Source organism: Balaenoptera musculus, chromosome 14 (genome assembly GCF_009873245.2).
Source record: "Balaenoptera musculus isolate JJ_BM4_2016_0621 chromosome 14, mBalMus1.pri.v3, whole genome shotgun sequence".
NCBI lineage: Eukaryota > Metazoa > Chordata > Mammalia > Artiodactyla > Balaenopteridae > Balaenoptera > Balaenoptera musculus.
In genome coordinates this window covers 19405956-19431289 of record NC_045798.1, presented here as the reverse complement: position 1 = coordinate 19431289, position 25334 = coordinate 19405956, and the positions used below count along the sequence as shown (strand labels likewise).

The 25334-nt window shown below is 42.2% G+C and overlaps 1 protein-coding gene across 4 annotated transcripts in view; it reads right to left on the bottom strand.

Annotated features, from left to right (window-relative positions):
- CORO1C (coronin 1C) overlaps positions 1-25334 on the bottom strand; it is a 100251-nt gene that overhangs the window by 53740 nt on the left and 21177 nt on the right. For 3 of the 4 annotated variants that reach the window (XM_036823107.1, XM_036823108.1, XM_036823104.1), the window contains exon 2: positions 847-1046. In XM_036823107.1, coding sequence (XP_036679002.1) covers positions 847-1041 — 195 coding nt within the window. In that variant the 5' untranslated portion in view covers positions 1042-1046. Of the gene's footprint in view, positions 1-846; positions 1047-12412; positions 12655-25334 lie in introns of all 4 variants that reach the window. The other variant, XM_036823106.1, reaches the window with a different exon arrangement.

Genomic DNA, 25334 nt, shown 5'->3' with positions numbered 1-25334 from the left:
TTCTCCTCCTAAAAGCTAATCAGAAAATGACTCTTTCCAAGCTCTCTCTTCACGGTGTTTCCCACCCCCCATTACTTGCAATTCTGGGATTTCCTGTTAAAGCTAGTACAGACTTTCATCTACAATTTTCAAGAACAGGCAGAAAATTACAAATCTCCTATCTTCTCCCCCATACTGGAGAGGGCTCTCTGGAAGGATAAAGTCAGGAGAAGGGAGAACTAGGAAGCCCAGCAGGTTCAAAGTCACACAGAACCACTTTCAATAAAGAGCCTTTATTTCCACCGCTTGTTAACGCTGTTTAGATCCTATGCTGAAACCTACTACTGTCCAGACTTGAAATCTGCATTGTCTGGGGACATTTTCTTGAGCCCTCGTCCCATTTACCATTCAAAACCAAAAACAAAGCAAAACCAAAAAGTCTCAGTCCTCATGACCTCACACACCAAAAAGATTCTCTTACAATCTTATCAATTTCTGCCCATTTGAAAACATAACTGTTTCTAAAATTGCACTTTTGGGAAAAACTTTTATGAAAGGTGGATGATTATGAACCAAATCATAAAATTCCTGTGCCTGTCCATGCTCACAGCATCATCATAAGAATCTTTTTCATCCGTAGAGGGCACACCCAGAACAGAATTTGCCATTCTGTTCAATGATTCTCTGTCAGAGAAAAACTGATGTGGTTAGTAAAGCGTGTGGAACTTAAGCTCAATTACATCCAAGTCTAATGGTCCTAGAAATCACACAATGCTTAGTGACTATCAATCTCCAAAATCAATCTATTACAGACTAAACAGAGATTACCGGAGGGTGTCTCACAGGATGGAAAGTCAGATGACTTACCTTGTGCAAAGGGAGTACAAGAAACGCTCCTCCCCCACTCGCTTCTATGATTATGGCAACGAATCTGGGATTGACAGCACAAAAGGAACTATCCCAGGTCACTCGAGAAACCCGGATATCATCGTAACACTGGTCATTTTTCACCGCTTGTCCAAATACATGGCGAAACTTGCTCTGTCGTACCACTCGCCTCATCGTGTCTGTGGGAGAACAAAAAGTATATTAAAATCATGCCCCTGAGTGAAAGCTTTACTTCTACAAATGAAAAGCTGGAAAAAAAAACCAGAACAGTATGGCATTTTGTCTGCTCTCCTAAAATGTAGCCAAATGGCAAATCCAAATTTCCTTCAGCAGCACGTACCCAGAGAAAAATGCAAAATGTGTCGGGGCAAGAATGACAAAGAAATGAAAACTTCCTAACTCAAGATCCAGAAGCAACTCATCAGTTTTAATTTCAAGAGAAAGATCAAGGTAAAGAATGAAGAGAAATTAGCCTTTCAGAGCTGGGTGGGAATGGAAAGACAATCCACTCTAACCCGCCCTCCCCTTTTACAGATAAGAAAACTCCGAAGTGAAGTTATCTGATAGACCGGAAACTGAGGAATCCCTCCTCTCACAAATTATGATACTGTGGCTTTTTCCTCAGTCTGCCAAGGTAATTTTTCCATTTTTCAGCTTCTCCCCAGACATCAGCACTCTGGTCTGAGAGCGGAGCCTGCTCACGAGTGTTTCCACAAGACCAACTACATGCAGTGGAGAATTCAACACAAGCAAACCACCCCTGCCTTCAAGAGGTTTCCAACACAGGCAGGACAATCAGAGCAACTCGGAACCAAACTCCTGGTGCTGACTGCTACCATGGGGCAGAAGCCAGGTCTTGGAAAAGAGTAGCAAAACTTTTAATGGAAAGTAGAGACGAGGATGACAAGAGGCCTGACGCTAGCACACTGGACCTCCTAGACAGCAAGAAGCGAAAAGCAAGGGCTTGGGCTAAGAGGCTGTGATGGTGAACCGGGCCTGAGAAAGGCCTGGAGTGATCCCGGCAGCGGCAGTGAGACAGAGGAACAGAAAAACTCAGGGAGGGTAACGGAAACCAGGATGTCAGAGCTGATCACTCACCACAGCCACTTCCCAAGTAAACCAGAGGGCCTAGGGGACAGGAAGTGACACCAAGCTGGTGTTCCCAGGCTTCCTCATGGGTCATTTCGGACCCCAACTTCCACTGGGTTGTCCAACTGACATGTGCACTGACAGCGTTCAGGCTTTAGGATCAGCGGCCCCACCTGCCTGAGGTCTCCTGGGCTGCACCGCAGGGTCCTTTTCCTGTCTGCTAATGCCAGGACATTCCGTGCACGCTGGCTAGGGAGGAGGGAGCCACGGGAAAACACAAGTGGAGACGGAACACAGTCAAACCTTCACAGCTCAGCTGAAAACCAGTCGCCCTGATCCCCAAGGCCAGGAGGGCTAACGAACACCTGTCCACTTGTGCCAAATGGGACACATGCGGGGCTGATGCTGATTCCTCCCTTTGAATTCCCTTCCGCGTGGCTCTGGGCCCACTGCTAAGCACAAAAGGAGAGAAGTTAGTTTTGCCAGTCTCCTTCTACCCTTTCAAGGCATGTGCAGAAGCAGCCTCTCTCCAAGCCTAGGACGTGTGGCTGGGCTGAGGCGACAAAGCCTTGGCAGGCTGGTGAGCAGGTGTGCTCCTCAGCCCAGCTGCTGCCAGACCTTCCCAGCTGACCACCAGGACCAGAGGCTGAGAGCAACTGGTGGAGGAGACGGCAAATGACTTGCTTCCACTTGGCCGGGGTCCTCCATCTGTGAAACAGTATGAATACTTCTCAAACTGGAGGAGATAAGACAGCTTCCACGAGGTGGTGAAAACCAAAAGAAAAGCACATCCATACAAAAGCCAATGTACAGCCAGCTGGTCTCAGGATCCATTTCCCTACCCGACCATCAGCACAAGTCAGCAGAAGCTGGAATCCCTGCCATTACCTTCCAGCAAGTGTTTCAAAAGTAAAGTTAACAAAGAAGAGGGAGAATTGCACCATATGCCAAAGAGTTGATATCCTTCATATATAAAGTTTTTATAGATTCCAAACATGAAAATCCCAGTAGGAAATTACACAAAGGACATGAAGAGGTAATTTACAAAAGAAACACAAATGGCATTTACCTCCACTCCTTCCTGAAATCCTAACAAAATGACAGGGAAGGAACAAAAGCTGGTATAAACACCAAAGGACAAGCGAAAGGACACTGGAAAGGAGCCTACAAGAGAGCAAATGTGACCACAAAACTGTGGAAGAGGAAAGCTGTCAGGCAAGTGTAACTGGCAGAAGTGAGTGTTCTCCACTCAGCTGAGGTCTCAGGAGGAGCGGCTCACAGAAGGACCCCAGGCCCACTGTGAAACCGCCGAGCGCTCAGAAGGGAAACAGATGTGGGAGAGGGGCTGCTGGGAAAACTGACCAAAAGCCTAATTAGGAGCAGCTAGACACCCAGCTCTGCTCCTCCAGTGCTGCACAGTCAGGGGCCACTCCTCACCCGCCCCAGAAGCCACAGGGCAGGCCCTGGCCAGGACAACACCAGCACAGGTGAGCACGGGTACGCAGGCACCACACAGACGACCTGGTCCTGTGCAGCGGAGCCTCCAGCCCTGTGTTCTGGGAGCTCCCAGAAGGCTGGCTGCCTGCTGAGAGAGCACCCACCCTGCCCCACAGGAAGTCAGCCCTCACCGCCCTCTGTGAGGTCCACCACCCACCCAGCCCCCCTACCCACACAGGCATTGGGTCAGCTTTTTGGGGCCCACGATTCAATGTTAACGGACATTTGAGGAAGCCCTTCAACCTGAAAAATGGAGACAATCTTTCCTCTTCACTCAAATAGGCCAAGATACCATCTAATCTCACCAACAATATGAATATTAACATAAATATGGAAAGTGCTTTGAATGTCTTCACTGAAAGACATCACACAAATCTGCCAGCTGGCTGACACACCTTTAAAAGTCATTTCTGTATTACACAGAGTGACATATGTTACACAAATTTTCACCTAACTACACGAAGTCAGAATGATAGGTTCTTTTGCTACAACCATGGAGGACAGTGTTAGCTACAGAGCAGAGAGAGTGAGAAAAGCTGGGGCTCCTGGAGTGCTGTGCTGTCTGGGCCAGGCCAGGGTCGAATCTGATCTGGGCTCAGCTGCCCACATGTGGCACAGCTGCTTTTGCTGCACACAATAGAGAAAGGCAATTAAGAGGGCAGGCTCCAGAGTCAGGCAACCTTGTGAGTGAGAAGCACAGCTGTACCATTTACTTCCTGGCCGTGGTTCAGTAGGGCAAAGTCATAATCTGCTTAAGTGTCAGATTCTCTGTCTGGAAATGGGTACATTACATATTAAGTTGAAGTGATCATTAAATGAGCATTTGCTAACGGGACTATAGCAGGAGATGATTTCGTTAAAGTACCCTGTCCGGTTAAAAACACGTAACTAAATACACAATAAATGTCGGCTATTGTTATCATCTTAGTACTTAACATAAGGTAATCCAGATTCAAATCCCAGCTCTGCCACTAACCTTTACGAGCCTCAGTTTCCTCATCTATAAAATGAAGGGGATGATACCCATCATAAGAATTAAAAACAACATCTGACATCCCAGGTTCAGATGGCTTCACTGCTGAAGTCTATCAAATATTTAAAGAATTAATACCAGTTCTTCACAGATTTTTACAAAGAATAGACGGGAACAAATTTTCAAACAAATTTTATGAGACCAGTATTACTGATACCAAAATCAGACAAAGACATCACAAGAAAACCAGACTAATATCTTTTATAAATATAGACACAAAAATCCTCAACAAAATACTAGCAGACCAAATCTAGCAACATATGAAAAGGATTATACACCATGACCAAGTGGGACTTATCCCACAATGCAAGGTTGGTGTGACATCTGAAAATCAATTAATGTAACATCTATCCATCAGATAAAAACCAAAAATCACATGATCATCTCACAAAAATCTGACAAAATCAGAACAAGGACAGACATATAGGTCAACGGAATAGAACTGAAAGTGCAGAAATAAATTCGTACATCTTCGGTCAAGCGATTTCGACAAGGGTACCAAAACCATTCAATGGGGGGGAAAATAAGTCTTTTCAACAAATGGTGCTGGGACCATTGAATAGCCACATACAGAAGAAGCTGGACCCTGACCTCACATCATTTAAAATAATTAACTCAAAACTGATCAAAGGTATAACTATAAGGGCTCAAAACTTTAAAACTCTTGGGAGAAAACATAGGAATAAATCTTCATGACCTTGGATCTGGCAAAGGATTCTTAGATATGACACCAAAAGCACAAGCAACAAAATAAAAAGAGTACAAAATGGACCTCATCAAAATTAAAAACCTCTGTGCTTCAAAGTCACCATCAAGAAAGTGAAAAGACAACCCACAGAATGGGAGAAAATTTTTGGAAATCATATATCTGATAAGGCACTTGTATCTAGAATATATAAAAAATTCCTACAACTCGATAATAAAAAGACAAATAATCCAATTTAAAAATGAGCAAAGTACTTGAATAGATATCTTTCCAAAAAAGATACACAAACATCCAATAAGCACATGAAAAGGTGCTGGACATCTTTAGCCATTGGGGAAATGTAAATCAAAACCACAATGAAATACCACTTCACACCCACTAGGATGGCTAATATCAGGCCAGAGAATAACAAGCATGGATGAGGATGCAGAGAAATCAGAGCCCTCATACACTGGTAGCGGGAATGTAAAATGGTGCAGCTGCTTTGGAAAGCAGTCTGGCAGTTCTGAAATGATTAAACAGAGTTATGATGTGACCCTGAAATTCCACAACTAAGAATATACCCAAAAGAACTGAAAACAGGTATTCACACAAATACTTGTACAGGAATTTTCATAGCAGCGTAGTCACAACAGCCAAAGGGTGAAAACAACCCATATATTGGCTATCCACTGGGTGAACGGAAAAACAAAATGTGATATATGCACACAATGGGATGTTATTTGGCAATTAAAAAAAAAAAAAAAAAGTAGGGGACTTCCCTGGTGGTCCAGTGGCTAAGACTCTGAGCTCCCAGTGCAGGGGGCCCAGGTTCGATCCCTGGTCAGGGAACTAGATCCCACATGCACGCTGCAACTAGGAGTTCGCACACCACAACTAAAGATTCTGTATGCCGCAACTAAAGAACCTGCATGACACAACTAAGACCCAGCGCAGCCTAAATAAATAAGTAAATATTTAAAAAATAAAATAAAATAAAGTACTTACTAATACATGCTACAACTTGGATAAACCTTGAAAATATTACGCTAAGAAGCCAATTACAAAAGTCTACATATTATGATTTCTATTCACACGAAAGCCCAGAATAGGCAAACCTAGAGACACAGAAAGTAAATTAGCGGTTGCTTGGAGGGGAGGAAGGGGTACTGCGGAATAGGAGGTTACAGCTAAAGAGCACAGGGTTTCTTTCCGAAGTGATGGAAATATTCTGTAATTTGTGGTGATAGTTGCACATATTTGTGAACATATTAAAAAGCACTGAACTGTACACTTCAAGTAGGGTGAGTTGTATGATATGTGAATTATACCTCAATAATGCTGTTCTTTAAAAATCTGCAAAGTACCTAGCACAGAATCTGAAGCATAGTAATAAGCACTGTCCAATAAATGTCAACAATTATTATTTAAGAGACTGCTAATAGGTTTCCCTACCCAAAGGGAGAAAACCCAAATCAATTTCCTACTGATTATGAGCCAAAAGTATGATTTTCACGTTAATGAACTAGTATCAGTTATCAAGAAACCTTTACAAAATTTTATGTTCTCCCACCTCAGCATGCTGTTTACTACAGAAAAAAAAAAACCCTCTTCTCAAGAAAGAGGCCTGCATTATCAAATGGTATTAGTGTTTCACCACTTTTTTAAACGTTTGGCTATAAATTTCCAAACGGTCATATCATCAAACTTAGGCATTCTTTTATTAAATATCTTGTTCCAAATTATACAACTAGAGTGTCCCCAAAACTAAAGCATTTTATAAAGAAATCTAATTTTCAGTTATATTAAAAGGAGTAAATGAAAGAATCCTGAACTAATACATAGACACAAAGTCCAAGGATAGAGTACATTCAATTTGGGGGGGGGGGCCCACACCCCAAGGCATGCATAACTTCCCCCACCAGGGATAGAACCCACACCCCCTGCAGTGGAAACCCGGAGTCTTAACCACTGGACCACCAGGGAAGTCCTCAATTTTAAATGTCTTGTCAGAGTTCAACCTTGGAGAGGTTGCCTGCTCATTAGGTCTTTCAAGTACAAATTCTTCAAACTGCATAGGGCCTTTTCTTAGCGATTATCACAGTAATAAAGGATCCTCGTAGTAATAAAGAGGGAGACAATGTAGCAATAAGTCATTCATTAAGCAAATGAAAGAAATGTTTACAAATTTCAAAATAAACTGATTTTAGAAAAAATGCAACGTGGTTTTTAATTTCCACAAAATGTTGGGAATTAAACCTTACCCAAGGCCTTATAATATGCAATTGATCATTCTGACCAAATTTCCAATAAGACTGGGACTATTCTAGAATGGTTTTCATTATAATAAAAACTGATGTGTCTTTGAAAGACAATGTGAAAGCAGGTTGAGAGCACAGGCCCAACTATGAAATGCTCTCTCTGGGATGTGGTTGAAACCTCAGTTTTAGAAACAAAGACACGTCTCCTCTCTCCAAGTTTCTAGATGATACTGAAGGCCAAGCAAGAGTTAAGTCTTGATTGTCCAGCAGCCATCGTAGTAAACCTCTTTTTAATTTATCTATCTTTTTTATAGTCACCATGCTGTACATTACATCCCCAGGACTTACTTATCGTATAACTGAAAGTTTGTACCTTTAGACCCCTTCACCCATTTCATCCACCCCCCTAATCCACCACCTCTGGCAACCACCAAAATGTGCTGTTTCCATGAGTTTGAGTTTTGTTTTGTTTTTGTTTTCATTTTTAAGATTCAACATGTAAGTGATATACAGCAGCAGTCCCCAGCCTTTTTTGGCACCAGGAACCGGTTTCGTGGAAGACAATTTTTCCATGGACCGAGGTGAGGTGGCGTGGCGGGGATGGTTCAAGCAGTAATGCGAGCGATGGGGAGCAGCAGATGAAGCTTCACTCGCTTGCCTGCCACTCACCTCCTGCTGTGTGGCCTGATTCCTAACAGGCTGTGGACCCCTGATATATTGAAAAGATATTTGTCTTTCTCTATCTGACTTACTTCACTTAGGATAATGCCCTCAATATCCATCCATGTTGTCACAAATGGCGGGATTTCCCTCTTTTTAATGGCTGGATAATATTCCATCATACCCATTTTCCCAACCATTTACCTGTTAATGGACACTTAGGTTGTTTCCACTATCTTGGCTATTGTAAATAATACTGCAGTGAACACGGGGGTGCAGATATCTTTTCAAGACAGTGATTTAGTTTCCTTTGGATAAATACCCCAAAGTGGAATCGCTGGATCATATGGTAGCTCTATTTTTAATTTTTTGAGGAACCTCCATACCATTTTCCATAGTGGCTGCACCAATTTTACATTCCCACATAAATTTCTAATGAGTAGATAATATATTCTTGTTTTCAGCTTCAAATAAAGAAAATCTAAAAGCTGACTACCAATATCCACAGTACTTAACAGCTCATCTAAGGAAACAAAAATGATTAAAATTTTCTTTACATGTTGGGTAAACATCTTAACCAAGAACAAGCTGTAAAAATAAGGTCCATGGTTTAAGGACTTATTTTACAAGCCTCAGAGTAAAGTTTGCTAAAAATCATTCTCAAAAGAAAATTTCCATCTTACATCAGTTGATCATCCTCAACCTCTAGGAGAGTGTGAAGGTGTGCTTCTTATGGTACTGCCTAGTCAAGTCACACAGAGAAAATTTATTTCACAGGCCATACAAGAAATGTGTTGGGTATTGGGAGGGAAAAATGTAGACAAGACAGGGTGTTTACAATACTGTAATGGCACCAAATAAAATATATTCAAAACACCTGAATAAATGTTACTACCTGTTCTCTATTCTCTCTACTTCCATCAATCTCGTAAAAAATGACGACAATTTTGACATTTTCCTGTTTAAAGATTCCAGCAGATGCACTTCTATGGTTTGTATGAAAGGAAACACATCCTGCTAGGAACACATACAGGAAAACCCCTACTAGCAGCAAAATCCTGCTCGGCACATTAGCTGAGACCATTCCAGAGCGTCAATTACTCAAGGACTCAGGAGGCTGAGCACGTCCCCTAGCCAGCAGCAACCACAGGAGACTCCAGAACGTCCCAATAGGGAAAGAACACATTCCCTCTAAGTTGATGCTTTTCTGGCCCTTTTTAATGTGGGAGAGATCGGACACGTTATTTAATAGAAAGTGGCAAGCAGGACAGCAGAGGAGGAAACAAACGTCCCGAAATCAGCTATTTAAATGTCAACGCCAACAGTTAAAAATTCTTTGTAAGAAGTTGGAAAGGTAATATGTAAGCCTACGTAGAAGACACATTCACCAGAAAGCAGACACCGAAAGCAAATACGGGAGGTGCTCTGATTAAATACAAAAATTCAACGTTCATCATTTCTAAATATGAGACGGCTGTGCTTTTTTTTGAATGTCCTTAAACAAAATTCATCAGTGACACTTGAAGAGTTCACCTAACAAATCATTTGTACTGCATCCAATTCCTTAATTAACAGATTCATATACAAGATACTCAAGAAAAATACGCCTAATTTACCTACTTTAATAGAAGTTGTTTTACGAAGGAAGAAAAAAGACCACATGCAAAAATTTGCTTTATATAAAGCACAGCAGAACGTCAGATAGATACACAACATTCCTCATACACAGCAGCTAAGGCTGAAAGGTTTGCACTCCACTTAAGACAACTGACTGCAAGTATGGAACAGCCCTTATGTTGGTTCAATTTATCATGACACCAAGAATGGCGAAAGTAAAGGGTGAAAATTCACGCTCATTATAGCCTTCCAAACGCTTTCAGTCCATTATCCACCCAGGTACTAGGTTAAAATGCCAAGAAGGAGGCATACCGACTCTAAGTGCACTTTGTTTCGACTCAAGAACCCATTATCATTTTGGTTTTTAAACGTTTCTTGGAATGAAAAGACAAAGAAATGCAAGTCGGATTTACCAAGAAACATCCAGGCTGGGTCCTCACAGAAGCCTGGAATAAAAAGGGTCACCAGCTCCGGCCTTTCATTTTCAGCCCAGAGACACTGTGTGACTCGCCCAAAGATAAAGGACTTTGGAGAGAGACACGATGACCTCAAACCACAAAGTACGGGGCAATTCAACTTTTCACCCCCTGAACTTTCATACTTTTTCAGTGATAAACTCCACACACACATACAGGTTGGCTTTCCCACGCCAGCCAGTGACACCTCTCAGAACCGCTCCATGGGGTGCTGCCTCCACGGCTCACAGCTCCACCTGGCCTGCTGGTGCCATTTTTAAATAGGAAACTGCGCTTGGCTCACACTTTATACAATACACAAACTGGCTGTTCGCATTCAAATATGCTGAGACCAATGAGAGAGCACATTAGCTGTGCCAAAGGAAACCAATCTTTCCTTCTGACTGAAAACCCTCAGGCTTAGGCCAGAGGGCTCTGTGCTCAACTGTCCAAGAGCCTGAACCGACATGCCTAAAAGGCTGGAATCTACACATCAAGGACAAGTTCTAAAAGGTGAGGTGCAACGGACAGGCTTTTACTCTTTTTAAAGCTTTCTGAGAAAAGAACTCCTACTTTCACACTTCACAATTTTGTACTCATTTTAGGAACTGGTTACAAAAAGAAGTGGGGGCTGCCTGCCATCAACACAGGCGCTCCCCACTCCCCGATGACAGAGTGAGACGTGCAGCTCTGAGAGTGACTGCTGAAAACGCAGTCTGACAAGAGACCAAACGAGCTACGTACGTACATCAACTCACCATGAGGCCCACTTCAAATATCTTACAATTCAGTGTGTCAACTACACTCAGTAAGGCTGAAATTTAAAAAAAAAGAAATGAGCATGACATGGACAGCAAAATAGCAACAGATAAAGATCCTAAATACAGAAACCCCAAATCCTCAAATCGACTCTCACACTTGTATTAAAGAGAGACCCTTTACAACTAAAAGATGCCCGAAAAGGGCCTGGAACTCCCTTAAAATAAAGAAGAATGACACGACATGAATTTTACAGTTACTAACACATGAAATTACAAGGCTGTAGGGGTCATCTCTAGCTCTTCAATGACAGAATTTTTTTTTATTACATTATCAAAGGAAGAGCAGATTTTTCAGAAGATAATGTGTCAGGATGACATGTTTACAATCCCTCTATCTCCCAGTTTTCTGCTTATCACCAGCATCTTTATAAACACACCCACTATACCCCTCCCTGGAGCTTTGAGAAAGGACTGCTGAAGAAACCCCCATCAGAGACAGCAGCAGGCGTTGCCTGCCCAGACAACACGGTGGAACTGAGTAGAATCCTCTGAGCTGCCAGCATCTCACTAAAGTGCCCCACAGGAGATCAGGCTTGGAATTTCGACTCTGCCTCTCTCTTCAAAGAGCCAAATTAATCCCAAGAGCTCTCATCCCAACTGCAGAACTTTTACCGCCATGACTGGCCCAGCACTCTCACTTAAAAATTAATGACCAATGTGTTTCAAAATACTCTTTCTATACTGATGACCTACTTTTCTTATCAACAACTGGGGGAAAGCACACTGTGTACGACTGTTCAAACTTGCTAAGTCTGTTTCCACTACTTAGTCAAATGGAGTTTCTCTTGGAATAAAATTTTCATAATTCTTTGGCAATATACTTATACCAGGAAATGAAATTACTGGACTCCAAGATCTTTTTGTGGTTTTTTTTTTTTAAGGCATTTTTATGAAGACCCTCATAAGGCTAGCCATAGCAAAAGTAGCAATGTCAAAAAAACAGAGTAATCTCCTTCAACTGAAGAATTTCTGTCTTCCCTTTATAATACCCTACACCCTGGGCAAGCAGTGATTAAATAAACATACTCTTGACCATATTTCAAGGGGAGGTAAGAGTAGGAATAACTCCGGCCTGGATTCAAGACTAGCTTATCCTGACACAGTCACCTAACCACTAAATCATTTTAGTCCTATGGTTGGTTGTTTCTTCATCTATAAAATAGGAGAACTAAAATAAATTATTTCTAGGATCCTATTATTAATATAATTATTATAATCTAAAGCCTACACATCTATAGAGAACGCTTCTTTCACTGGGATCCAGTCCACATCCCCTAATAAAACACACACAATTCAAGGAGAACGGAGTTAGCACCACCCACGAGGTAATACACATAACACACACACTCGACTGTGAATGCTGAAGAGGTCTTTAATCCCAGTCACTCATCATGCATTTATTCAACAACTATTTACTGAACTCTGACCGTGCGCCTGGCGTGATGCTAGACGCTGCAGATGCAATGGTGAGCAAGGAGACGGGCCCGGCTCTCACAAAGCTGACAGTCTCCAGGAGGAGACACCACAATCAATTATTCACACCAACGTCACTGTGCTGCTGCGACAAACACTGGGACACAGAAGTTCACGGGGGCAGGGAGTCAATACAGGACGAAGAACCACTTCTTAGGAGCAGCTCCCAAGAGCTTTCTCTTTACAAGTAGGGTGTCTGAAAAGAGCAAAAACATAGGGAAAATATTTAAATTACTTATTGTGCCTTTTCAGATTAATAACTGGATCCGTGGCTTCAAAATTAAGGTAGTTTGCCCACAGAGGTGCCCAGAGCTCGAAGGTAAACATATTTAACAGGGGCTTCCCTAGTGGCACAGTGGTTAAGAATCCGCCTGCCAGTGCAGGGGACACGGGTTCGAGCCCTGGTCTGGGAAGATCCCACATGCCGCGGAGCAACTAAGCCCGTGTGCCACAACTACTGAGCCTGCGCTCTAGAGCCCATGCGCCACAACTACTGAGCCTGCGCTCTAGAGCCCGTGAGCCACAACTACTGAAGCCCGCGCACCTAGAGTCCATGCTCCGCAACAAGAGAAGCCACCGCAATCAGAAGCCCGCGCACCGCAACCAAGAGTAGCCCCCGCTCACCGCAACTAGAAAAAGCCCGCACGCAGCAATGAAGACCCAACACAGCCAAAAAAGACCCAAAAAACAAAAAACATATTGAACAGGCTATTTGAAAATGAAATTAACACTGTTTAAAATAAAAATGAATTTTCAGCCATCCTATAGAAAAAGCAGCAGTATATAGGCATACACAGCTCAACGATATTGAAGGTTTGGTTCCAGACCACCGCAATAAAGCAAATCTCAAAATAAAGCGGGTCACAAGAATTTTTTGGTTTCCCAGTGCATATAAAAGTTATGTTTACACTATACCGTAGCTATACACTATTAAGCGTACAATAGCAGTATGCCTAAAAAAAATGTACACACCTTAACAAAATACTTCATTGTTAGAAGCCAACTATCTAATCTGAGCCTTCAGAGAGTTATAATCTTTTTTCTGGTTGGGGGTCCTGCCTCTGTGTTGACGGCTGCTGACTGACCACGGTGGTGGTTACTGAAGGTTGGGTAGCTGTGGCAATTTCCTTTTTTTCTTCTTTTCTTTTCTTTTTTTAGTTTTTTGCCATGCTGCGCGGCTTGCCGGACCTTAGTTCCCCGACCAGGGATTGAACCCGCACCCTCGGCAGTGAAAGCACAGGGTCCTAACCACTGGACCACCAGGAAATTCCCGGCAATTTCTTAAAATAAGACAACAATGACGTATGCCACATCAATTGATTCTTCCTTTCACGGAAGACTTCTCTGTAGCATGAAAAGCTGTTTGATAGCATGTTACTCACACTAGAAGTTTTTTTCAGAATTGGGGTCGGTCCTCTGCTGCTGCTTTATCAACTAAGTTTATGTCATATTCTAAAGCCTTTGTTATCAATTCAACAATCTTCACAGCATTTTCACCAGGAGTAGAGTCCACCTCAAAAACCACTTTCCCTGCTCATGCATGAGAAGCAACTCCTCATCTGTTCAAGTTTTATCATGAGATGGCAGCAATCCAGTCCCATCTTTAGGCCCCACTTCTAATTCTACTTCTCTTGCTATTTCCATCCCATCTGCAGTTACTTCCTCCACTGAAGTCATCCATGACAACTGGAATTAACTTCTTCCAAATTCCTATTAATGTTGGTATTTTGACCTCTTCCCAAGAATCATGAATGATCTTAATGACATCTAGAAAGGTGAATCCTTTCCAGTAGGTTTTCAATTGACTTTGCTAAGATCCATCAGAGGAATCACCATCTATGTCAGCTACAGCCTTACAAAATGTATTTCTTAAATAGTAAGACTTGAAAGTCGAAACTCCTTCTTGATCCGTGGACTGCAGAGTGGACACTGTGTTAGCAGGCATGAAAACAACATTCATCTCGTGGCACCTCTCCACCGGAGCTCGGGAGTGACCAGGTGAGTTGTTAACAAGCAGCGATATTTTGAAAGGAATCTTTTTCTGAGCAGTCGGTCTCAATAGTAGGCTTAAAATATTCAGGAAACCATGTTGTAAACAGATGTGCTGTCATTCAGGCTTTGTTGTTCCATTTATAGAGCACAGGCAGAGTAGATTTAGCATAATTCTTAAGGGCCCTAGGATTTTCAGAATGGTAAATGAGCCCTGGCTTTAACTTAAGTCACCAGCTGCATGAGCCCCTAACAAGAGAGTCAGCCTGTCCTTTGAAGCTTTGAAGCCAGGCATTGACTTTTCCTCTCTAGCTATGAAAATCCTAGGTGGCATCTTCTTCCAGAAGAAGATTGTTTCATCTATGTTGAAAATCTGTTATTTAGTGCGCACCTTCATTAATGATCTGAGCTGGATCTTCTGAAGAACTTGCTCCAGGTTCTAGGTCAGCACTTGCTGCCTCACCTTGCACTTTGATGTTATGGAGACAGCTTCTTTCCTTAAATCTCATGAACTAACCTCTGCTAGCTCCAAACTTTTCTTCTGGAGCTTCTTCACTTCTCTCAGCCTTCACAGAATTGAAAAGAGTTAGGGCCTTGCTCTGGATTAGGCTTTGGCTTAAGGGAATGTTGTGGCTGGTTTGATCTTCTCTCCAGACCACTAAAACTTTCTCCATATCAGCAATAAGGCTGCTTTGCTTCTTATCATTCCAGGTTCACTGGAGACCTTCAAGAACTTTTCGTCTGCATTCACAACTTGGTTAACTGGTCCAAGAAGCTTAACTGTAAGCCTATCTCGGCTTTCGACATACCTCGCTCACTAAGCTTAATAATTTCTAGCTTTTGATTTAAAGTGAGAGACGTAAGACTCTTCCTTTCACTTTAACACTTAGAAGCCAGTGTAGGGTTATTAACCAGCCTAATTTCAACATTGTTGCGTCTCAGGGAATAGGGAGGCCTGAGGAGAGGGAGAGAGACAGGGGAATGGCCAGATAGCGGAGCAGTTAGAAAACACATTTATTGAGTTCACCATCTTATTATGGGCGTGGTTTGTGATGCCCCAAAACCATTACAATGGTAACATCAACAATCACTGATCACAGAGCACCATACCAAGTATAATAATGAAAAAGTTTGAAATATTGCGAGAATTACCAAAATGTGACACAGAGACATGAGGTGAGCAAATGCCATTGGAAAAAATGGCACTGATAGACTTGCTGGATGCAGGGTTGCTACAAACCTTCCATTTGTAAAAAGCACAGTATCTGTGAAGTGCAACAAAATGAGGTGTACCTGTACCTCTTGAAATCTTACTGCACCTTCAGACAAATTGTTTTGTCTGATCCTTTTTGGTAAAATTACAAACTATTTCCTTATCAGCACACCTCTCTTCTGAAGAGGGGAAAAACAAAAAACTCAGAATATCAGTGTCAACAACAGAGTGCAAGAAACTGGGGAAAATGTAGTTACTACCAAATAAATACTTTACCACCACCCAACACCTTCCGAAGGTCTCAGTTCTTTAGTGGGAAAACGCCACACATCTCCTTTTACCAATAAAATGAAAATACCTCCGGGGAAGTGGAGACAAACAAAACTCAACTTTCAGGAGGAAACATTTGGGCTAAGTATTTTGGGAGTGAGTTCTCTATTACTAGAAGCTTTTACCAGCCTTAGCTGGTACAACTGTAACCTTAACCATCCCAAATCCAATTTCCCTCCAAACTGGATAAAGATTTGAAAAGAAAATCATAGTCCTTAATCCTTTATGTTAAATTAATCGGAATGCATAATAGTAACTAAAAGAGAAATTCCATACGCCTCAAATGAAAGCAGGAAGAATCCTTTTTTAAGCATTTTGAGTAGAAGGTTAGCAGAAAGATCAGGGGCTTCCCACCCCTAACAGTACTCTTCTAAAAAACTACATTTACAACAAACAAACTACATGTATGGTTTGTAGTAACCTCTAAAAACGGCCAGAAATAACACACACAAAAATGCAGCTACAAAATGATTCCTTTTTTGTGATCACATGTTACTAATACGATATAAACCAAAGCCTACAGGTTTTCAAATTTTAATATTGCACAAATGAACTCCTAAATGATTCAACAGCTGAAAGGGTGCCCAATTCACCCTTTCTTAATGTACTTGGTTCTTGTCAATTTCTCAAGTTAAATGAACCCAAGCATGTTAAATCCTTGGAGATCCAGGAGCCACTGAAATGAGCTGAGACCTGCCCTGTGATTCCCCTGGGGCTGGGCCTAGGGGCCCCTCAGCGTCCAATGCAGACACTTTACAGGCAGTCGATTAAAAGATAAGAAACTGGAGGAAAGGAGAAAGACAAGAAAGGGAAACTCAGTTTTTTCGAGGGCTACCTTAACTTTAAATCCTCATCTTGATACAAATTAGGTTTCTTCCCGTATCTGTTTTGACAAAAACTCTCCAGCTAAAGGCACACTTCTGCTAGGACGTTCCTTCATGGATTCTTTCTGAAGTTGAAGTTGCTAACCAAACCACAAATCAAAGCCCTAAGAACTCCATGCCACCAGTACTTTCAATTTATTCAAGAAGTTAGTTAGGTAAATTTGCAATAAAGTACCAATATGTGATGCCACCCTATTTTTCATCAGAATTCACGCTTTAAATAATCAGAACTCCAAAATTTGCTTTACAGATAAAACGTTTCAGTAAATAAATGTGTGTATATGCTAACACACTTATTTAAATGAAAATGATGACTAGCTTATCATAACATAATTTACTAGGCAAATGTTTACAATCAGTAGTCCTTCTACACCACAGAAAATTTCCTCTTTTCCTTTCATCTTCTAGGAAAATGGGAAGACTAACAATCACTATTACAAGTGTACCATGTAAAACTGAAATTCAATTATTCGACTAACATTTACTGAGCACCTACCATGTGTCACGCAGCCCGCTTGGAAACGGAAGCACAAAAACATTGTGACATTCTCTGCCTTCACGGAACGTGGCATAGAGTGGGTACTAGTGTTCACTTTCACAAAGTGGAAAATAATAATTCCACACTATGTTCACTTAAAATTTCTACTCATTTAACCCAAAATGTAATTAGGAATAGCACAGAAATCAATAATATTAGGGATACCCACAAATTACACTTCCAGCTACCTTTACAGCTCCATATCTAAACTATGCTTACCTTTTACGCAAACACACCGTATAAATGTGTATTCTGTTCTCATGACCCTGGACAATCTGGGCCATCTCCCTTATCCATTTGACACTACTCTTCCCCAATTACACCTCCTCTGAGTCAGCCCAGCGCTATTTCCCAAACCCTTGGGCAGGGGCAGGGCCTCGACCCAGTGTCCCAGAGACACTGACTCCCCACCACCCTGTCCTCTCAACTCCCGCAGAGCTCAGGCTTCACACAGAGAATTCAGCGTCAAGAATTACATACTTGGGGGCTAGAAAAAGCTTGTAATGTATTTTTAAAACTATTATACCTTTTAAAAGTAAATCAAAATATTAAGCCTGCCATTAACACTTTGTGAACAAGACTTTTTCTAACTGCACCAGAAAAATCAAGTCCCTAATCCTTATCACACTTAGCCTCATAAAATGCTCGAATAAGACATTCTTAAAAACCAGACAATCCAAACCCTTCAAAGAGGCAATAACAAAAAGGAAAGATCAATTATTTCCCTGTGAGGAAAGAAGGGGCTTTGTGGTAAGAGTTTATAAAGGGACAGAGATATAGACGGGGACCAGCACAAGTTGCCCCAACTCACAACCATTACCCTGCCCTGATCTACTTCTCAAAGGTCCTGGAAACTAAGTCACTGCTAAAACATAAGACCCTTTTTCAAGCTGTGTTTCCCAAATGAAAAGAGAAAAAAAAAAAGGATCCTGTGTATTTTGAAAAAAGCTGAGCAGATTCTCTGTTTTCGAGGTTACAGGAGGAACCTTTCTAAAGCAGGCAAGGCTTCTTCCCGATTCCAGGAACCAGGGCTAGCCTTCTATATGGGCTCTGTCTGACCACACTCGCTTTCCTTCAACTTTCCCCTTGAAACATTGTTATACTGACTACATGCCAACATTTCAGAGAGATGATGTTTATCAATAAGGAGCTTCCTTTGTAAAAATATTAACACTGTAGCTCTAAAAGGGTTGAGACATGAGTGAAATAAGACAAAGCCCTAGTCCTTCTAGCACTGAATAACGGTGGTAGTCTAGTAGGAACTGTAGCCATCCAGGAGCACAATAGCAGAAATGAATTTGAACCATCTGCTTTGCGACTACTATTTAAAGGAGGTCAGCTTAACCAGTGGAGTGGAAGCTTCAAGTTAAGAGAGAAGGAAGATGAACTTGGAGGGCTGCTGTGGCATGAGGCTGCTGGATGCCACACAGCCTACACAGACAGGCATCTGGGGTGGAGCAGGGTTCCTTACTTCTTTGTCACATGACTCCCAGCTTCCAAGATCCAGAATTCAGCTATCATCATTAACAGTTTAAAAAGCTGTCCTGTGAATTAAACAGATTTCTTCAGTCTAGGCTGGGAACCTACCCACCACTATAACACTGAATCTGTACCCAAAAATGCCTTCTCAGTTCCAAATAACTGAGTTAGACTTTGGAACACGACCCAGTCCTGGGTTGGGGACTGAATGTACACATTGCCTCCAAAACAGAAGCTGCCTCTGGGCTCTCAACCTTTCATGGTTAGAGAACCACATGACTCACAACTATCCTTTGCGGGTAAGATGTATCATTTGTTCCGCTTGCCAATGTATAATAATTCAGCCCAGTGCATGCATGATATCTCTATACTGCATAAGAAGACCAGGGACGTTTCAGGGTATGTATGTATGTATGTATGTATGTATGTATGTATGTATGTATGAATGAATGAATAAATAAATAAATACTTCCAATTTCCCTTTTCCTATGTAACACTGTAAAGCAACAGTGGTTCCCATAAGAGAGAGAGCCTAAGGGATGGTTACTCTATTTCTAAAACAGACAACATGCATCTTATTAAATATCACCCCAAAGAGCTGTGGCCAGCACTTGTTGGCTCTGGCCTTTCTCTTGCTTGCCAAGAAAAACTCGGATGACATTGTTAAGCTAAAGACACTACTAACCGCAAAATTAATTCACCATCTAGCTTGTAAAGTGACTAGTCAGTCTCCTAATAAATCCTTCTGCTTAACGGAGATGATAGCTCAAGTTTATGTGTGTTTCTCAGTCACCGCTCAGGCAGCATTTGAGTTCTTACATTAATAAACCAGCCTCAATTCAAGTTCCTAAGAATGAAAGGAATTAGAGTCTTTAACTAGAAAAGAATGCTTGACCATTATGAAAAGGAATTTAAGTATCTTTCATGTGAAGTAAGCAAATAATGGTGAGTAAACATTCATCCTACAGAGGGGGAGCTTGTGAATTTTGTCAAGAACCCTGACAATGTCAAGAGTGGAAATACACCCCCAAAGGCTTCACACTCCCAACACTTCCCTTCCCATGTGTGTTTATGGCCGTTCACGAAACTGAAACACTACAGCTTTGTTCATCCAGAATGAAGGCCTCAGCAACTGTCAGAACGTGGGGACACACATGAGTCTGCAATGGGGCAAAAAAGGCTCTTACACCAAACTGCCACGTGCCCAGATTACCAGGCTGCCTTGGTTCCCCGGATAGAATGACCACGCTGTGAAGTAATGATCAACTTCTGCCAATGCCACGGGGTTTTCATTATGCCTGTCTGTAGTTCCAGTACTGGCTGGATGTTGTTCCTGTCAAAATCAGCCTTTTCATGTATGGATGGCTTAATGGGGCTGACCTTTGCGATATTAATTGGTCTTTGAAACACCCAAGATAAATCCTTACCATGACTGCATACTAATGGTCAGATTACATGATTGAGGACACAAAAAGGGATCAACAAAATACTGTCAAGGAACTTTACATGAAAACTAGGAAATCAAGTCTACCAAAGACTTTTCCAAGAGAGTCCACGTATTTTCAAGTTTCCCCAAACTGCATCTAAAAAGAAACCCTGAAAATCTGGACCAAGCTTCATAGTTTAATACATGTACAATCTGAAGATGTGAGGTGGGGGAGGAAACCCATTGGTACTAACTACCAATTGTGATGATGAACTGAAGTGATAAACAGTGAGTAGGTTCAGTTTGTAAATCCGGCAAAAGACCGTGGCAGAAGCTTAAGAGGGAATTGTTGCATTGGGTCAAGGACTAAAACTCAAGGTAAGCACACTGGGTTCACACTGTTAAAAAAAAAAAAAATTCACACTATAGTATAAATCTACACCACCTACTACAAAAATGAATTCACACTACCCATGGAAGGAGGTGGGGGCAGAAGGGAAGGACAGTCAAGTTCCTGATCTTGGGCAAGTCTTTCAAGCACCTGCGACCACAGTCCCCTCGTCCATCAGATGAGGAACAAGGCAGCAAGGTACTTTCCGCTCTGGCTGTGATTCAGAGTCACCAGGGAGCTGGAGCCCAGGCAGCTGGACGGACCAAGGTCTAGAGCTGATCCTCACGGGCATCAAGTTGAGGACCTCTGGGCTTGAGAAATAACCTCCCAAACCCCCAATACGATATACTTTTCAAAAGGTGGTGAGATACTGGGGCTAAAAGTATGATCCATTATTCATAATTTTTTAAATGTAGATAACTGCATGACCAAAGCGGGAAAAATATGTACTGTGAAATTCCTACCTTCAGTCATACAAAATACAAGCCTTCCTACTCCCATTTATAGTAGTTTCTCTCACTCCGATCTTTGCATTAATTTGATTTTTCTTGACTATGGCAAACAGGAGGAACAATTTTTGTCATTAATGTAAGATTCAAATGACAGGCCTAATTTAACACCCCATGAGACTATGGAGGCTCTTCCCACACAGAATGTTACACTGTAGCACAATGCTGCCCTTCACATCATACTCAATCCCATGAGCATCTCACACCCTGCAGCGCAATCTCCCTCCAAACCCTAAAAAGATCAATCTTTTGCCAAGAACTAAACCTTTTTCCTTAAAATAGACAGACAGACAGACTGAATAGAAGCATAAGGCCTGAATAAGAGTAGTCTGAATAGACATTTCCAATTCAGATAGATGGCCAAAAACTGCCTCATTTTTAACACTACCTTCCTATCCTAAAATTAGACACTTTTTTCCTCTCCAATGATTCAAGTTTGATTTGAAGTCTAAAATGCTAAGGCAGGAGTGGGAATCCACACAACAATAGCTTAATATCAGAAATAAAATATATTAAACTTACCCTATTTGATTCTCCCCAGTTCCATTCATTAACAGACATTTAAGGACTTCCCTGGTGGTGCAGTGGTTAAGAATCCGCCTGCCAATGCAGAGGACACGGGTTCGAGCCCTGGTCTGGGAAGATCCCACACACAACTAGGCCCGTGTGCCACAACTACTGAGCCTGCACTCTAGCACCTGTGAGCCACAACTACTGAGCCTGCATGCCACAACTACTGAAGCCCGCGGGCCTAGAGCCTGTGCTCCACAAGAGAAGCCACCGCAATGAGAAGCCTATGCACTGCAACGAAGAGTAGCCCCCGCTCACTGCAACTAGAGAAAAGCCCACGTGCAGCAACGAACACCCAACACAGCCAAAAATAAATTAATTAATTAAGAAAAAAAACCAAAACAGACATTTAAGAGTGAAGACAGAGGGAACACAAATTTATTGGGTGTCTACTCAAAACCCAGCAAGGTACTGTTAGCATCTCCATATTACAGAAGAGGCTCAGGGAGGTAGGTTAATTGACAAAATCATAGCAGAGAGTGAAACCCAGCTTAGTCTGGCTCTGAAGGTCTGCACCCCTCCTTGCCTCAATTTCTCTAGACAGAACTCTTAGAGCAAGAAACTATATAAGTACAGATAGCTCACTGAGCCTAAGGAGACAAAGAACAAATTTGAAATTTATTTTTCTTTTCTTTACTACCTTGCCACAATCCAATCACTTCAGTGAACACACAGAAAACATACCCCAAATGGCCAACTGGTTTCTCCTAATTCTCAAGAAGATACTAAGTGCAGTATTTTTAATTAAAGTATTAATCAGATGCTCTGACAGAAGCAAGAGCATGAACAAAAGAATGAAAAGGAAGGAAGTATGCACCTTTAAAACCTGATTTACACCCACCATCAGGCGTGCACTGGGGTAGTTCCAGCACTGACTGCCTCAACACCACCAGGCTAGGCCTGCTGCATTTGGTGTTGGTAAATCATCCCAAACCAAATGTGTTCCCTGGCCATCTGCCCTGCTGAGAAGGCTGTGCGCCAGTCATCACTGTTTATTAGGGGGAAAGAACCTGGACAAGAATATCTGCCCTCAGGAAAATGTTTCAAATACTCGGTTTACATCTGAGCAATTTTTTGGTAAGAGCTGGACTTGGGTGCCAGAAAGGCAGAGAGGAATTACCCCTGTACTTCACGTTATTTTAACATAGGCAACAAAGGTGTAAATAATAACCAGAGAAACCCACTGACCTCAGGATCTTTCCAGTTAACTTCAATAAAAATAGTCTTTCATTCAGCAAATATCCAGTAGGCACTAGAGACCACGCTGTGAGCAACAGAATCTCGGTCTGCTTTCCATGTGAACTTCTCTCTCACATTCTGCCTTCTATGGGAAGGCGCCTTTCAGACGGTGGGCTCAAGTTCAAATCCAGTTCCTCGTAGCAGACAGGAGTGACGAATGTCTGATGCATGAGGGCAGGGACAATGTCTGCCTGTGAGGACTAAGGAAGGTTTCCTGGAGAATCCCAAAGGACAAGAGGGATTCACCAGGTGGAAAGGGAGCCGAGTAGTAAGTGCATCACCAGATCTTAAGGCTGGACAGTTCAGGGAGTGGCAATGGAGATGAAACACAGGAAGGGGAGCAGTGAGAGATGAGACAGGCTGAAATCAGAGCTGTCCTCATCCACAACCACATTAAGTCTGAACTTTAACCACAGACAATGGGGTGGGAGACCACGAGAGGATTTAAACAGGTAATGATATGTTCCCTGATGAACCCTTTTTGATGTAGAACGAACTCAAATCTTTCCCTAATCCTTTCACATTTGGATTTTAATTTATATAACCAAACTACCAGTGAGGATGTGATTTAAGGTCTAAATAATTTCTAACTCATTATCAGTTTGGACTCCATTATGCATAAATTAAACTTCACCAAAATTAAAAACTTTTCTACTTCAAAGGACACCACCAAGAAAGTGAAAGGAGGGACTTCCCTGGTGGTACAGTGGTTAAGTGTCCGCCTGCCAATGCAGGGGACACGAGTTCGATCCCTGATCCAGGAAGATCCCACATGCAGCGGAGCAACTAAGCCCGTGCGCCACAATTACTGAGCCTGCGCTCTAGACCCTGCAAGCCACAACTACTGAGCCCATGTGCCACAACTACTGAAGCCCACGCGCCTAGAGCCCGTGCTCTGCAACAAAGACAAGCCACCGCAATGAGAAGCCCGCACACCGCAACGAGGAGTGGCCCCTGCTCGCCACAACTAGAGAAAGCCCATGCACAGCAGCAAAGACCCAGCGCAGCCAAAAACAAACAAATAAATTTATTTAAAAAAAAAAGATAACTCACAAACTGGAGAAAATGTTTCCAAGTCATATATCTGATAAGGCACTTGTATCTAGGATATATAAATAATTCGTAACAACAAAAAGATAACCCAATTTTAAAAAGAGCAAAGCATCTAAAGAGAGGTTTCTCCAAAGAAAATACACAATTGTCCACTAATGACTTGAGAAGATGCTGGACATCATTAGCCATTAGGGAAATGCAAATCAAAACCACAATGAGATACCACTTCACACCCACTAGGATGGCTAGCATCAAACAGTCAGGGAATAACAAGTGTTGGCAAGGATGTAGAGAAACGGAAACCTTTATACACTGCTAGTGGGATTGTAAAATGGTGCAACTGCTTTGGAAAAGTCTGGCAGTGCCTCTAACAGTTAAACACAGAGTAACCAATATGACCCAGTAAGTCCCAAGAGAAAGGAAAACATATATCCACACATAAACCTGGACACAAATGTTCACAGCAGCATTATTCATAATAGCCAAAATGGAGAAACACCCAAACGTCCACCAACTGATGAATGGAAAAACAAAATGTGGTATATATCCATACAATGGAATATTTTTCAACCATTAGAAAAAGAATGAAGTACTTATACATGCTACAACATAGATAAACCTTGAATACACTATGCTTAACAAAAGACACAAAAGACCGCATATTGCATGATTCCATTTATATGAAATGTCCAAAACAAGGGAAATCCATGGAGACAAAAAATAGATAAGTGGTTGCCTAGGGCAAGTGAGGGAGAAGAATTGGGGGGGGCGGGGCAGGGGACCGTTAATGGGTAGGGGGTTTCTTTTGGAGGCAATGAAAATGTTCTAAAATTGTGGTCAGGGACATCCCTTAGGGCACAGTGGTTAAGAATCTGCCTGCCAATACAGGGGACACGGGTTCGAGGCCTGGTCTGGGAAGATCCCACATGCCACGTAGCAACTAAGCCCGTGTGCCGCAAGTACTGAACCTGCGCTCTAGAGCCTGTGAGCCACAACTACTGAAGCCCGCGCACCTAGAGCCCGTGCTCCGCAGCAAGAGAAGCCACCACAATGAGAAGCCCATGCGCTACAAGGAAGAGTAGCCCCCGCTCGCCGCAACTAGAGAAAGCCTACACACAGCAATGAAGACCCAACGTGTCCAAAAATAAATAAATACATAAATTTATTTCAAAAATTAAAAAATAAAAAAAAAATAAAATTGTGGTGATGACTGCACAACTCTGTGAATATACTAAAAACCACTGAACTGTACACT